Source organism: Coprinopsis cinerea (assembly GCF_000182895.1).
Source record: "Coprinopsis cinerea okayama7#130 chromosome 7 map unlocalized cont3.7, whole genome shotgun sequence".
NCBI classification, from domain to species: Eukaryota; Fungi; Basidiomycota; class Agaricomycetes; order Agaricales; family Psathyrellaceae; genus Coprinopsis; species Coprinopsis cinerea.
Genome location: NW_003307538.1, coordinates 2,584,573 through 2,600,105, shown reverse-complemented (window position 1 = coordinate 2,600,105; position 15,533 = coordinate 2,584,573). Strand labels below are relative to the sequence as shown.

General features: G+C 52.4%; 4 protein-coding genes across 4 annotated transcripts; 2 read left to right on the top strand and 2 right to left on the bottom strand.

Moving 5' to 3' along the window:
• Nucleotides 1–46: 46 nt before the first annotated feature.
• CC1G_05900 (hypothetical protein) lies at nt 47–2,045 on the top strand (the record flags this gene model as incomplete). Its single annotated transcript, XM_001831749.2, has 2 exons — nt 47–476; nt 824–2,045. The coding sequence occupies 2 exons, from the start codon at nt 47–49 to the stop codon at nt 1,894–1,896; spliced, it is 1,503 nt and encodes a 500-aa protein (XP_001831801.2). The 3' UTR covers nt 1,897–2,045.
• Nucleotides 2,046–2,735: 690 nt separating this feature from the next.
• Nucleotides 2,736–4,882, bottom strand: CC1G_05899 (hypothetical protein; the record flags this gene model as incomplete). Its single annotated transcript, XM_001831748.2, has 4 exons — nt 2,736–3,122; nt 3,188–4,391; nt 4,453–4,495; nt 4,549–4,882. 4 exons carry the CDS (start codon nt 4,880–4,882, stop codon nt 2,736–2,738), a joined length of 1,968 nt encoding a protein of 655 aa, XP_001831800.2.
• Nucleotides 4,883–5,769: 887 nt separating this feature from the next.
• On the top strand, nt 5,770–8,259 carry CC1G_05898 (hypothetical protein; the record flags this gene model as incomplete). The annotated part of the gene is made up of 4 exons (XM_001831747.2): nt 5,770–5,896; nt 6,027–6,166; nt 6,535–6,787; nt 6,842–8,259. The coding sequence occupies 4 exons, from the start codon at nt 5,770–5,772 to the stop codon at nt 8,257–8,259; spliced, it is 1,938 nt and encodes a 645-aa protein (XP_001831799.2).
• Nucleotides 8,260–8,796: 537 nt separating this feature from the next.
• On the bottom strand, nt 8,797–12,245 carry CC1G_05897 (hypothetical protein; the record flags this gene model as incomplete). Its single annotated transcript, XM_001831746.2, has 12 exons — nt 8,797–9,487; nt 9,560–9,572; nt 9,626–9,719; nt 9,784–9,816; nt 9,874–10,094; nt 10,166–10,300; nt 10,357–10,687; nt 10,768–10,795; nt 10,968–11,267; nt 11,362–11,435; nt 11,538–11,787; nt 11,917–12,245. The coding sequence occupies 12 exons, from the start codon at nt 12,243–12,245 to the stop codon at nt 8,797–8,799; spliced, it is 2,499 nt and encodes an 832-aa protein (XP_001831798.2).
• Nucleotides 12,246–15,533: the final 3,288 nt, after the last annotated feature.

Sequence of the window (15,533 nt, the reverse complement as noted above, 5' to 3'; positions counted from 1 at the left end):
TCCCGACCAGGCAGCATCCTCGAAATCAGCAACCGCACCAGCAACAATGCAGAAGCTGCTCCAGCAGCACTCCGCTTCAACGACGACAAACGGCACCGCCGCTTCAAATCCGACAGGAGGCAAGTCGAACGGTGGAACCTGCCCGGGAGATGGTCGATGCGACGGTACGGGAGGGACGTCTGCGTGCGCCGGATGTCCGACCTATAACAACACTATTGCTATTTCAGCCCGAATGGAACTTGACGGTCCTTCTACCGACGGGGCCGACCAGCAGGCAGCTTCGCCTAAAGGAGACGGCGCCGCCTCCCCTGCGGCCAACGAAAGCGACGCAAGCACGTCCGCTGTCGCTGCTCCGAACGCGAGGACAAAGGGCGCGAGGCCGGCTGTGGGAGCGCTCAGCTGTGCCAACTGTGGTACCAGCACGACCCCCTTATGGAGGCGAGATGATGTGGGCAATAATATCTGTAACGCATGTGGTGAGTATATCAGTTGTTTCATAATGGTCATCTTCCATTTGCCTCGGTGTCGTGCCCTGCTTTATCCCCTTATCGGATGGGTTGGATACTCGCCCATCCTCAAAGGGCATCGGTGCGATCTGGCATTTATCTTATCTGATACTTGCCTATCGATAATCTCCGATCAACTTATCTGTTTAAACGTTATTCCTGCGTTTTTTTGCTTCCTTTCCGTTTACCCCACTCGGAGGCGGAAGCGGAACCAAAATCGATCTGCATCCTTCACGCCATCACACCCATCATGACCTCATCCCTCCCCGTTTGTTTGACTGTCTCGATGTTTTGCTGACCTGTTCATTCTCTGTTAGGTCTTTACTTCAAGCTCCATGGCACGCATCGGCCCAATTCTATGAAAAAGACTGTCATCAAGCGTCGCAAGCGCGTGCCCGCCGCCCCTGGTTCTGCTGGTAACACGCCCGGACGTTTGTCAGACCAAGCCGCCGCCGAGGCTTTGGTGTCCGTTGGCCGTGGAGGCGTCTCATCCGCTGCTTCTGGCGGCGGTGCAACTGGAGAGGAGAGCGAAGGCGAAACCGACCAGCCTCGTAGGAAGCGAGTCCGCCGAGGCAAGACACGTTCAGCAGCCGCTGCTGAGAAAGAAGATGAGGATGTTACCATGGAAGAAGAGAGTGGACCTGAAACCCGGAATCGTCGCAAACGCGCCAATGGATGGGGCGAGGGTAGATCAGCCTCCCCTATGCACCGGAATTCCCCTCGTGTACCCCAAGCTTTCCCTGGTGGCCCCCATTTTGATCTCGCTTTCGGCTCTCTCGGCAACAACGTCGCCGCCGCTGCTGCCTTGCTCAGCGGGCAGTCCAGCTACATGCGCTCAGGCTCTAACGCCCCCAGCCGCAGCCATTCGCCTCTGAATCCTGCGGCAGCCATGCCTCCTCCAGGATACATGCTCCCTCCACCCCACGGCCTTGGCGTCCCAGGGTACTACCCACCCCCACCCGCAGACATGTCAAGTCTTATGAACCTTGGCATGGCTGCTGGCGTTGCTCTTAATATGGGTGTCCCAACTTTGATCGACCTCGAGCGTCATTATATTGAGCTGCAGGAGCAGAAGAAGAGATGGGAGGAGATGATGGAGAAGACGGAGAAGCTCATGGCCGGCGTGAAGCGAACCATCGACGAGATGAAGGCTATGTCCGCGTCCGCCGCTCCGTCCGCTACCGGTTCCCCTCAACAACAGCCCCAAGTCCCCGTAACCACCGTGCCATCGGCATCCGCGCCTGGATCTCCTCAGCACCCACCGCCGCCAGTCGAAACCACCCTCGTCCAGCCCACCCCCGCTCCTGCGGTGCCTCTCCCTCGTGCAGAAGACCGTGAACGCAGAGACCAACCCGTTTGGACCGTTACCGAGCCCACCCCCTCGTCTTAGATCGACCAACGAATGACCTTATGCTCCTTTTTTTCTTCTTCATTGACCTAGCTTCAATCTAGGTCCTATATCCTTCTCTCTTCTCTCCCTATGCCCCACCTTTTCCATTCCTTTCGGTTCTCTACCCTACGAAATCTTATTGGAGTATGCGTTAATGGTCTATCGAGCCTCCCTATTGCAAATTTACATTCAGGGCGGAGGGTTCGTTCGCAAAAGGACTGACCCCCTTTGGTTTCTGTTTTTATCTATCATTCTTTCTTGATTGCTGCTGGCCGCCGCCCTTGTAGTCCCCCACCCTCTGCCTTGACGTCTCGGATATTTCTTTATATTTACTCCGAGTTTTACCTCGTATCCTTTTGGTTGTGACCCAGTCACCGTGTATATCTTACTCTCGTCTTTTACTTACCTCCCTTTCGATTGCTTTCGTCCCCATCTCTTGAGCGACATTTTCTTTTTTTTTTTTTTTTGCCTGCTGTCAGTGTCACCTGTGTAACTAACTAGTCCCCCGCTTACTTGGCCTTTGCGTAGTTGTGTTTACATTACGATATGTATTTGCGAGACCGTGTAGAACACACTTCTCATTAATGTACTGTCATTATATGTATGTCGTTATCGAGTACCCTCGTTCCAATGCACCCATTTGACATTGGATCCTGCCCTATGATCGTTTTGGTGCAACGGCGAATGAAGTCCTTGAAAAACTTGGTAAGTGTGCAGTGTGGGAGATTTCGGTCGCCGCTTGACATTTGCTGTGGCCTCCGCGAGTCCATCGACGTCGTTCAGCTTTTTGCTCCGTCTTCCTCGTCGGAAACCATGTCCTCGTCGTGCCGCAGCACCTCTTAGACCATGACCTCGTCTTCATCATGGTCACTATGCCCATCTTGGTCCATCGAGTCGTCAGCATCGTCTTCAGGGCCATACTCGCCTTCTTCAGACTCGGAATCGTCCATGTCGCTGTCGCTTTCGAGGTCGCTCGCATGAACTTGGTTGACTTGGCTATCGACCAGAATCTGCAGCTGCCTTCGAACTTGCGGCACAGCGGTCTCCACGAACTCGTCCGTTAACCATTCTGGAAGGTGGCACCCGTTGGCTGAAGGTGGTGTACCAGGCTCAAGTAACCATCCGGGCAGAACTAGGCGATGGTACTTTTCTCTGATTGCGGCGAACACAGCGTTGCAACCTGCGCAGTTGCTGCCTGAGGTGCCGACAGGGATGATTTCTTTGAACTGGCGTAGGTGAGTTAATATGTTAGAGCTCCGTGAAACGTTGTGGGGTCGAAACAGGAACTTACGGGTATTGGATTGTCAGTGTTAGGATTTTCGTCGTTTTGGGCGTAGTAGCTCAAAAGTGTGGCGAGACACAGCTCTGGGTGGAAATGACCGGCATTTCCCAGCTCTTCTGGGTGTGTACAAGAAGCTGAGCGAGTCGGATCGGGATCTGTGAGGAGGTCACCGGACTTGGGCAGCCCTGCAAACTCGAGGAGCTGGATATATGCCGCTGGTGAAAATCGGGCTCCTGGTCCCTCCGATGGCGTACTCTCAGGGGGACTAGCCTTCAGCGCTTCGGTGGCGACGCTTCTCCATTCTCGGCGCTTCGCTCGCTCCGCTTGGTGGGTTCTATATTCTGCTGGGATGGTGATGACGGTGTTGAAGGATATCTTTGGCAGAGGAAGCCTTTCTTCTTCTGCCTGCCTCTTGTACTTGGCGAAAGCCTTCTGGATGACCAGAAGGCTCTGCAGGGGTCCTAACAGCGACTTCGTCCATGCGATGTAGGCCCCCACCACGTTCCCAGACAGGAGCGCGTTGTATAGGGCCGACCCGCTACGCGTGTATGGGGCGTGGTGGGGGTCCACATCCGGGAGCGTCAAGAATCTAGACACCCTTTTCAAGTGCTGAACAAACGCAGGAGATCCTGCCAAGTCGCGAAGCACGATTCCGTAGGCTGTCAGCGTCGTACAGAGTGTTGAGAATTTCTTTGACTTGTTGCGATCCCATTGGTGGGTGTTTATGGCCACTCTTCCTTCTCTTGCGGACTGAACAAAGTTTTCCAGCTTTGCTATGTAGCCGTTGAGAAGGAAGAGAAGGAGGTGGTGGAATTCGTCGCAGGTTTCGGCGGTGTAGATCGGGCGGGATGGGGAATATGGTTGGTTGGCTATTCTTGGCAGGTGGACCAAGTTGGGAGGGTTGAGGGTGTCCAGCGCCGATTTATGGCGGAGATGTTGGAGGAAGCGGATATCGGCGTCGATCTCCCATGGTTGGCACTGGTGGAGGTGAAAATCTCCCTGGATGGTGGAAGGGAGTGGTTCGTCACGCAGGGATTGGAGGAACTGCCTGTCTTCTATCGAATTTTCAAGGCGGATGAACGTCGATTCGGCAAAGGAAGCCGTTATGTATCTTGCGAGGCTCTTGAAGGCAGGTCGTGTGCTGGGCTCCGTTCTCAGGCGCTCCAGAAAAAATTTGAGCGCCTGTATGTGGTCCAGGAGGGTGACAGTTGGCCTGGAAGGGCACCCACATCTTGGCTTATTATCATCGGCAGGAAAATCGTAGGAAAACTCACCCTCGTCGCAAAATCAGTTCTAGAGGTTTTATAGCATTCGTTGCTGTTAAAGCTCGGTCAGCAAGGTATTTTCTCCATATTTGAGGAAACGGGTACTGCCTCGTGTGGTGACAGTAGGTCCTGGTGGACACGTTCCGCACACAGTGAGCTCGAGCGACAGCACCCCGTCGTGAGTCAGTGTAGTTCTGCTGCAAGAAAGGGCTACTCTGGATTGGTTGACATCCGCTATATTGGCGAAGGCATCTAATAATCTTAAAATTGGGCCTTGTTTGTTGGGGTTGACAGGGCGAACTGAAGAAGAGTATGGAGTTGATGGAAATCCGAACCCAAGGGAACGGAGAGAAGAAAATAGCTCGTTGGTGGAAGAGTACCAGACTTCGTTTTCTATCCGTTGAGGCGACGGAGGTGAGTTGAGGGAGGGGTGCGACATGATGATGGAGTAGGGCAAAGGGGCAACTCGCGGGACTGGAGTAACACCTTGTTATTAGCGCTTGCAAGAGGCGCCGCAACACATCATTACGTCGGAGTATTTGGTATACAGCTGTTAACAGCTTTCTGTTTGTGTTGCGTATAGTTACGGTGTTTCACCCGCTGGACGATGCTCTGGACAGCCAGGACTCGGACGTGTTTCGTTGGTTGGCCTCGCAGGCTAGGGCTTTTGGTCTACTGCTCCCCCATCAGAATCCATCCGGAAAAGAATTATGAGAGACAATTGGGACAGTTGCACTGATGTATGGCTATTCAGTGAATAGTAAAAAGATGTGCTTCAACGGTCATTACAGAGGCAATGACGCCAAAGGATACAGCCAATGAGGCGAACATCCTCCAAATGCCCTCTTTAGGACCTGCATCAGCACCAGTGCCGCGTCGCCCACACCAACATGCGTGTAGCTCCGAGCACTTTATCCTTTTTGGATTTGTCCGCAAAGGTAAAATATGCTTCTCTCGGCCTTCTTGAATCGCTGTGACAAACCGAAGGATGATGCAGAATGCACATCGTTTCGGTCTTTGCCGTGCGAGGGCTCTGGAACAAGGGATAACGTTACAGAATGGACAATTTGAGTGTGCACTCAACTCTGTTCAGACGCATCTCAATGCACTTTACTGTGAAATAAAAATGTCACTGGAGTACCCAGTGCAGTCCCTCGTGGCAGGGTCTGGCAGGGATCGCCACGCTCTATCATCACGCTTGCCATTCAGTTGTTAGCTCAATCTAGTGATACTATCAAACCGGGAGTTTCATCCAAGTATGTGAAAGAGAGTGCGATGGAAGTTCATCTTTGTTGTAGTTAAGCTACGGCAGATCTTCTGTTCGAAATGTTGCTCATGAGCGCTGTTGCACACCGCCCGAGTGATATCCATCCCGCTGCAGCGATGCACCCGAATATCCGGTTCCCAGAACGGGCAGGTCCTCCGGCGGGTCAGAGCGCGAAGAGGACCTACTGTGAGCTGAGTAATGGGTGTTATTATCTGAACTGGGCGAAATACGCTCATCGCTATATAGAGGAGAGTGCAAGCCCTTCAAGAGGCCTATATCATCGATTTAAGCGCCCAGCGCTCATGGACATGCTTAGTCATCACCTTGGCATTCCGGATCTCCTCATCGGGTTTGGCGATCTTCACTGTTCGCTCAGCTTTCTTCATGACCGCCATCACTTCCAACATCCAGAGTTTCAACTCTCCGGATGTCTTTGATTCGCAAGTCAAAATGCGAGTATGTTCGCAGTGGTTCTTCACAGCAGTCCCAAGCTTATGACTTCTTCTGCACGACAGAATGCGGCCTGCGAATGTAGCCTGGGGCATCGAGTGACGTCGGCGTTTGTGTCACTCACACTTCCAGGTGTCCCATCTCGCTATGGCCTGGCCTTTTCGAAATGGACTGCATTATCAACCGTGCTTATAGATCTCCAGCCTTCGAGACTAGGAAGGTTCCCAACACTCGACCTGGCTTCTCGGCATGGCGAGCGTCCCACCGAAACTTGTTATCCTGGTCCAAGTTGAACTTGTTGATATGGACGCCCGGTATTCAAGAACTGAACCCGGCCTCTCCTTTCTCAACATTCGCCCTCCCCTTTTGATAAGGTGGCTGACGACATGGCCCACACCTCCTGCTCAGGTCTCGACGGTGCTTCAGATTCTAGGAGCAATAAAGGCGCGGTCGAGGAGCCTGTTTTACCGGAACCATCGCCAAAACGAATTAAGATTGGGTCTTCGCCATGGAGGAGCATGCTTCCTTCTCCTGTCGCAGTATCTGGGGATACCTGGGGTAATAGTAGCGGGCCCATCCGCGACTCGTGGTCGCAGACTCTAGACTCTTGGTTCAATGAAGCACTTGGTGTGTGATCCTTGCCATTGTCTCTAACGCCCGCTTACTCACTCGGCCTCACAGAAGGACAATCTTCTTCAGGCTCAAGTACTTCAGATTCTCGAGCCACTTTCTCGGGATCGACCTCGTCAGCTACCACGACTTCCGGCACTACCGCGAATGAGGACTCTGCATTTCCAAACACTTCCAAGGAATGGGAATACCTGCTCAGTACCACGCCTTCCGATCCGTTCAACATTTTCCCTTCCGCTCCCAAACCCCGCACAGAAGAACACGCAGCGTCTGCTCTGTCAACAGATAACCCTCCGCTCTCCAACAGCCCGCCCCAAATCGAAAGCTCGGCCAGTTCGGGAGCAAGCGTAGTTAAGCTTCCCGATATCCGTACTTTCCAGTTCCCAATCTCATTTCGAGCCCGTGCGCCTGCCTTGGTGCTCGACCCCAGGAACTTCGTCTCCCCGTCCGAACTTGCACCAGCCCTACCTGAAGGGAATTTAGGTTGTGATCAACCACGCCCACCCCTACACTACAATGCTCCGAACATCCTATCCAACCCATCGCCTTCGACAGCGGTTACGCGACAAACTGTATTTTCTGCTCCGACCCGGGGCTTAACAGGGTGGAGACCGCTGGACAATTCGGATAGCCTGGTGCTAGACGTTATCCCGAGAGGCGCCAAGTTCTTCAACACGTCGACACTTTCATCTCTCCCCCCTCTTCAGCCTCCTTGCCCCCGCCCATCCGGAGGCAGGGCGTCGGCTGCCAAGGCTGAACCCTCTGCTGCTCCAACTGTGACTACTAGACGGACTCGTCGTAAGAACCCGCCTATTGTCGCGGCACCGACAGCTGACCCCTCCCATTCCGACGACATGGAGGACGAAGATTCGGATGGCTACCTCCCTTCGAGCTCGCCGTTTGGCTCCCGTCACAACTCTCCTATTTCAAAGCGTCCTCCGTCAATCGGTCTCAGCGACGATGTCATGGAGCTCGGACCTCGACCACGTCGCGGAAAGGGCAAAGCGAAGGGCAGCGCTGCCTTGGCTCTCGCGGTCGTTACACAGATTAGCAGGCTCAAGCAAACCGTCGAGAATGGGTTGAGCGAACCAGTCGATGGCATCACTGACTTGGACCTGGATCCTGACTCAGTTGCGATCCGGCCTGGTCGCAAGAGGAAGAACAACCCTATCCCCTTACCTGTCCCTGTCCCCCACCTTATCAAGAAGAGTCGCGGAAGGAAGGTTCCCCACGCTCGCGAACTATCTTCGGATTGTGGCGAGTCCCTCGAGGAGCTGCTCGACGACGAACCCGAGGCCTCCAGCACCACCAGCCGCACTCGAAAGGCTGCAACACCCTACTCTCTCGGAGAAGGAGGCAAGCGGACATACATGTGCGAAGTTACTGGCTGTGGTAAATGCTTCGTGCGAGGGGAGCACCTCAAGCGCCACGTCCGAAGCATCCACACCTACGATAAACGTACGTTTTGATCTCTTGGATTGGTCCATCGCCCTCTCTCCCTTTTCTTCTCTCCTGTATGGCAGCACATGACATCTGATACGCGCTTTATGATTTCATTTCGATAGCCCATCCTTGCCCCTACGAAGGTTGCGATAAGTCTTTTAGCCGAAGAGATAACCTGGGTCAGCACGTTCGCATTCATCTTCAATCGTAACCGTGCGTGACTCCCCGCCTGTACTCTTCTTTCTCTTCATCAAGCTTCCTATCTATTCCAATGATACCTTGTCACCCTCGCACCAACGGACGTTCTCAATGATTCACGGTCGATACACGATCAGCGACGTGTTATCAGAGGAGTCGGCGCCAAATCTCTCTTCTTCTTCATCTTGTCTCCATCACACACACACATACATCATCTTCGAAACACGAGATTTTAGTGTAGCAGTCTTGTCCTAGCACGCAGGTAGTGCTTCCGATAACTATCCTAGGTAAATAAATTGCAGGGCCCATCGAGTCCACCTTCAAAATGACCGAACAGTGTGTCGCGGAGCGTTCACAAAACGAGTTCACCGCCTGTCCTTCTTTGCTCGAAGCCGTCCAGTAATAGACGTCGGAGCAACTTTGTGAGTATACACCTTCAGACCGACCACAAGTCCGTTATCGTCTTCCGGAAAACCAGTGGGTGACTGGGACCTCGGTGGAATAGGTGAATGCGCTCTTCCCAAATGTAGAGGCGCCACAAAGGTCGGAACCTGCAGAGGAGGTGGAGGTGGTGGGGGCCCAGGGGGAGGCGGTGGTACAGGGTACGAAACAGGGCCTGAAGGTGCAGGCGGATTTGAAGGGAAGTAGTACGTCTCAGCGTGAGGGGAATTAGGCGGGGATGACTCCGCTTGTGAGCCATCGACAGGCACCCATCCCGGCTCTGCATGCTTATAGTTCATGCCCTGCTGCATTCCACTAAGCTTGTTGCCCGAGGCGTGCTTGCGGCTTGGCTGAGGGCAGGACCGTGCCTCATACGGTGTGTACGCCACCCCGTTACCGTATGGCGGCACCTCGTACGGACTAGCAGGGCTTGGCCGACTGCAGTCGCCGTGTTTCGAAACCACGGTTTGAGTGGTAGTCGTAGTGGTCACCGTGATGTTCTCCCCTGTTTTGATTTCTCGTGCATGCGTATTAAGAGTATCCAGAGTCGCCTTGTCGGAGTTGGCTGCGTCGTCGACCAATAACTCTGATAACGTTTGGACGAGATACGTATCACTAAACGTAAAAAAAAGAGTAACCATTTCATGGTCAGTTAATGGCATTGGATAGATTTGGTGGCCAGCTCACTCGTGTTTGTAATCTAAAGGCTTTGGGGTGAGTAGAATGAATGAAACATGAAAGGACGAAACTTACTCGAGGCGATCGACCAGCTTTTGGCACGTTCCATCAGGATCCTGGCGACCTTCCGTCGATCCCACCCGGAGTTCAACCCAGTCCTGAAATAGTCCTGCATGCACCCTTCAGTCTGAGCTCCGTTTCATACAAAGCGATCGGGGAAATAGAGAACCAACCTTGTCCCGGATGGAAGCGGAGTCAAGTCGTGCCTAAGTAAAACTTGAATGAGCTAGGGAAAAAGGGGAAGGTGAGAGAAACAAGCGTACATGAACGACATAGTTCCCTGGCTCCAGATCAATTTCGAGTGACACACTCCTCGTGTAGAAGAACGAGTATGTCGATTCGGCCATAGGCTCCGTCTGACCTTCGCGGACCAAGACAAAGTCCAAGTTCCAAAGACTGTGACCGTGGAGATCTTTGAAGTATCGCGAGTCGACCTTGGAGAGGACGATGATCGTGCGGGAGGCTGCTGGGAGTGAGAAGGAGACTGGAGTAATATGCAGAAGGTGAGAAGTGAGAATTTCGGTGTTTAGGAAATGGTAACACATAACGGCTTACAGCTCAGATCGCCATAGGCCCATGGCGCCATCGAAGGCCTGTCTGGGAGGTAGAGCCACTGAGACGACATGACCCAATCCTCGTCAAACACGAACGTCCGCTGGATCTCCTGCCAGACCGAGAGAAAGTCCTTGTCTAATTTAACCATCAGTTCACCTTGCGACAACCCAGAGGAAACCAAAGTAACATACACTCCATCACAAACTGCCCACTCCCACTAAAGTCATGTCCAAGCTCGGGGAGAATCTCCAACCACTCGGGTGTCCACTCCTTCGAGCCGTCGGACCAGGGACCACCCCACGCCGCCTCTCCCCACGGATCGCGAAGCACGACGAAGCGTTTACCTCTGCATTCGACTGCTTTGATGACTGAATGTGAGAGGTTCCCGACTAGACCGTCCACGGTAGCGTTCTTGAGCGTGTTCCGGCTCCCGTCTAGAGCTTTGAACCAGCACCCGAAAAGCCGGTCTTTGTTGGCTTTGACGAGCTCTTCGTTCCAGAATTTGTCAATGTCGAGGATGTCCTGGATGGATAAGCATATCGTGTGTCAGTGGAGGATGTCACGCCATGTCTCTGGTGAGTAGTGGGATGTTGGGAGCTCACCTTGGAAAGTATCAAGCTAGACACGCCGCTGCAGATAAGGAAAAGAAAAAGAGGGAAGGTTGAGTCATGATCATGTGAACCAACCGCCGATTCCCAGTTCTCATCTTCGCAAAAAGAATCGAACCAAAGAACGAAGGGAATGAATGAAGAAGCAAAAATAACATCCCACTCACCCCGTCATATCCTCCAAAGCATCGCACGTCCTCCCAAACATCACAGAAGCGTAATCCCCATGGACCTTGGCGTACGCCTTTTCGATTAAGGGTACCCACGTATCCCCTCCCCCTCCCCCACTACCGCCATGACCGCCATCAACATTATCACAATCCGGCTTTACGCTATCACTGACATCTGTTTTCTTCTTCCCCGCGGATTTTGCAAAGTAAAGCGACTCCCCGCTCCTACGCGCCGTCGAGTTGTAGCGCGATTTCTCGAAATGGTAGAGTTCTTTCTCGCCGGAGGTGAGTTGTTCGTATTTGGGGACGCGGGTGAAGAGGAGACTGATTCAGTTGTAGATGGTGGGGATTTGGGGGGAGGTCGAGTGAGGGAGGAGGAAGATGAGGAGCAGAATGAAAGAGAAGAGGGAAAACGCACTCGTCGATGACCACCGGAACCCAATAACAATCCCGATAAAAGATAAACCCATACACTCCAACTTCTTCGTCACGCTAAATGTAAAACCCATTCGCCATCACGTCAGAACCGAATTCAACTCAAACTCACACCGCATCTCTCAAGCAAAGAGACAAAAGATACAAAAAGAAACTCACAGCAACACAAACATTCTCCACCAGCTCCGGCATGCAAGTCATAGCCGACAAGGCAGAAACGAAATAACAATCTTCCACCGCGCCCTGCACGATCTCCGCCGCACCTGGTCCTCCATGGCCAGAGAAGAAGGTGATAGGTTTGTCGAAGAGTTCAGTTACACGACGTGCGTCCGGGGGTATGAAGATGTTGGTTTCGGTCAGGTTATGGAGGCACCGGTTTTTGTCGTTTTCGATGTCGAATTCGAGGTCCCTGGCAGGTTGGAAGAAGGATATGTAAGTCAGTACTTGTGAGTGAGAAGTGACGTGCATATGTACTACTCGTAGGTGGAGGAAAGGAGTCGATGTGTCGAGGGGGTTAGATTATGGATACAAGACTCACCTGAACTTCCGGTTCTGCCTTCGACATTGCGCGCTAATACGGTGCACCATCCTCTTACACTCCTCCGCTGCCTTCTTCCTCCCATCCACAATCGAAGCTCCCACCTGCTGCTGTGCATAGTACACCGCACTCGTCCGATTCCTTTCTGAACTTGAACCACTAGGGCCGCTCCCAGTCGGATTTCCATTCCCCATCCCAGTGGCATTCCCATTCATAGTGGCATTGGGACTCGAACCTCCGCCGCCGACATGCAACGTACTCCCAGATGAATTGGGGTGGAGGAATCGAGCGTGGGGTGGTGGTGCTGGTGGTAGGAAGGAAGGATTCATTTCGTACTGGGTGAATCTGGAATCCATGCGAAGGACGGATTTAGGGTTCCCAGTGTGTCTCCCGCTCTGTCAGAAGAACTTCTTTCTCTTTATATATATGGTGAACTCCAGAAATAGGACGGAAGTCTAAGTTTGATTTTCATGAGCTTATAAGACATCGATGCCTGGTGAATATGGCTCTTGACGTACCTGTACCCGGCGAAGGAGACCGTGGCAAGCAGCCTCTCAGGGACTTGGACGAGTCCGCTGTGTGACTCTGGTTTCCCAGTGACACCGGCGGCTTATTAGATACAAGCCACTTATCTAACTTCCAACGGTGGGTCTGACGATGCGGTGGGTGACTCGGTCAACTCGGTCACGTTCCACCTCCTTCCTTCAAGTGACTATTGCCGTCTCTGTTGTTTTCCCGAATTGTTGTACTTAGATGTTGAATGTCGTTTTCTCGAGTTGTTGTTATGTATGGCGTATGTCGTTTTCCGGAGTTGTAACAGATGTCGTCAAGTATCCGCGGAGAACAAATGTGAGGGATGGGCGTCGTACGTTGTCAAGAAGGATCCTATTCGAGCGAAAGAAGTCGTCCGGGAGTAAAAGAGGGTGGCGTACGAAAGAACAGGAGAAAACGAGGTGATGGCGAGAAAAGGCTGTGTAGAAGGTACCGTGTAGAAGGTGTAGAAGGTGAAGAAGGTGTAGCGGGGAAACAGGGTGTAGCAGGGAAAACAAGGTGTAGCGGGGAAAAGACAAAAGCTGTAGAGCAATGACATGCGTTATCGAAAACACAACGTGTTTCAATTGTCAGATTTCAAAAGCAGCGAATTCTCTTCGGTGCGTGAATGATACCGCCGGAGGGGTCCGCTCGTTATGGGCATTCAAGCCTCAAGAAGTTGAACCATAGGCGCCCAAAAGACGATCCAGCTGGGAATCTAGTGATGGAACTTGACTGTTATCACCAACTTGAGTCAACGTGGCAAGGCAAGGTGAGTATGTGAGTATGTGAATCTACCTTGATTCCGACACCGGTTTGTGATTCGAAAAGAGCAGAGAAGGTGATCATGATCCAGAAGAAGAAGGGGCGATTCGAATTTCGGGAAGATGAATGTCATTGGTTAAAGGTTCGTCTTTGTCGGAGGTGTCACGGTGGTTTACTGTATAGTTTATAGCGCTCTGGAACCGCCAAGATTGAGGCCTGAGGGTGGCCACATTCACCTCGCTGTGTTCAAGTTGGGTTGTGGATACCTAGTCCCGTGAGCCAGAGATACCCACTCTGCGGTAGGTAACAAACATAACCTGTGGCTTCTGCAGATTCGAGGTGGAGTTTCAAAGTTTTCGGGTACCGAGTCGGAGGAGGAGAAGCGGTTTCGTACAAAAAGAGGGGAGGAAATTCGAGGGGAGGGCCCCCCAGAAAGAATTTAGGAACAACAGATGATGGGTGGGTGGTGGTTTCGGGGTTGACTCGGAAAGTGTTTGGCGCCCACGTAGTCACGAGGTCCGGCTGGCCTAGCTCTCGTCAGCATCGGAGCAGTGATCTGCGGTGTCAATGTACACAAATATTGCAGAGACATACTTAGCGATGGTGATTTTTGCAGCGCTCTGGGACCGCTACGCCCTGTCAGAAATAGCCTTGTCTGTGTGTGCTGCTTCGTGTCGTATAGGAGTTGGAGACTGGAGTCGGCCTATGGAGGAGGCGGAGAGGCGTTGCGTAAGAAGAGAGAAGGGCGGGGAAGAGGCTGGAAGAGAATAACGACTTTGCAAAGAACGACGACGCGACGGTCGTCGAGCCCGAAGCGTGCGGAAGGGTTACATCTCCCAGCACGTGATCGTGACGAGCTCATTTAATTAAAGTCGCGGGTTTTTCTGTCGTGTGGGTGGGTCTGGCAGTGGAAGTCGTTATACGAGTCGAAGACTTAGGCTCGACGCGAAGGTGAGCCCAGTTTGAATCTAGCAAGAGACAGTGCGGAATGCAGGCTATGTTTCAGTACGGATGGGCGTTCCTTGTGTGCGACTAACTACCTACATACGAGGACTGAACATCGAAGACCAGGCTAATTCACAACGTTTCGTAGTCAACCCAAGGCTAAATGGCGCTGTTAAGTATGTACGTTTGCACAGTAAAGTGTGTTTAAATGGGTTTGAAAGAGAGCCCCCGAGAACGGGGTTGGATGGTGAGGAACTCGAGCGCCTATGCGGTGTTCTCGGTCCCGTTGTGACTATACATACTCATGGAAAGCAAGGGTCTTTAAGTAATCTCCGAGATCCCTCGCTGTTGTTACTAGGACCATTACAGTAAGCTCAAAATCCAGTCCACGATGTTCAATCCATTCGCGATACAAAGTTCATGTCCCCAACAAACGCTCTAAAGGCGCCAAAACGCCGCGTGGGGTCACTACAAACCCCAACCAATAGAATCCAGAATATTTGAAGGGGCCAAGCGTCGGACTCGAGCGCGACATGCACATACAAAGTTCCCCCGCCACAAGGGCCTCAGACCTCGGGGTCGATCCCGACGTGCCGACTAAATTCAGGTATGAGCGAAAAGTCTGATGCGAGAGTAACAAATTGTGACCCGTCCAAATCGCAGACCAATTCTTTGGAGCTGATTGGTGTGTGTGTGACATGTGTGGTGCGGTGACCTCGGAGGGTGGCGGTGGTGGAGGAGGAGGAGGCGACGGGGAGCAAAAAGGCAGCAGAGAGAAAGGACCATTCATCGGAAAAACCATTTTGCAGGTGCGTTCATGAGTTGTAACAAGCAGTACCCCAAAGAAATGGTTGTGTGCAATTTAAAGATGTGCATGATAAAAAAAGAGAGAAGAGTGGGAGAAGAAGGAATGGATTGTTTGTCATTGTTGTTGTCGAAGGCGAAAGATTCACATGCTAATGGGACTGGTTGTAAAGCATGTGGTAATTGCACTCTGGCCAAAGGGTCCCAACCTTTCGCTTCACCTTACACTATACTTACTCTCTTTCTTTCTTCCCTTCGCGATGGTAAATCAAAAGTCCCCGTCGCTACACCTCGATGACCACGACGAGAGCGTAAGAATCGCTGTACGCGCCTTGGGCGACATGCGCAATCGCGCAGAAAGTAATGTCTCCTCTTTTTTGATATACCTATTTTCCAATAAATATCTGACAGCTGTTTAAATAGGCTCAAGACAGCCCCAATCTCTTGCGATACCTGCCTCGTCGTCTTCATCCTCCGCCGCTCCTTCAATAACGACAACGACAACGACAACGACAACGACAATATCCACGTCCCAATCAGATGCGCCCCAATCACCCGCATTCGTAACAAGA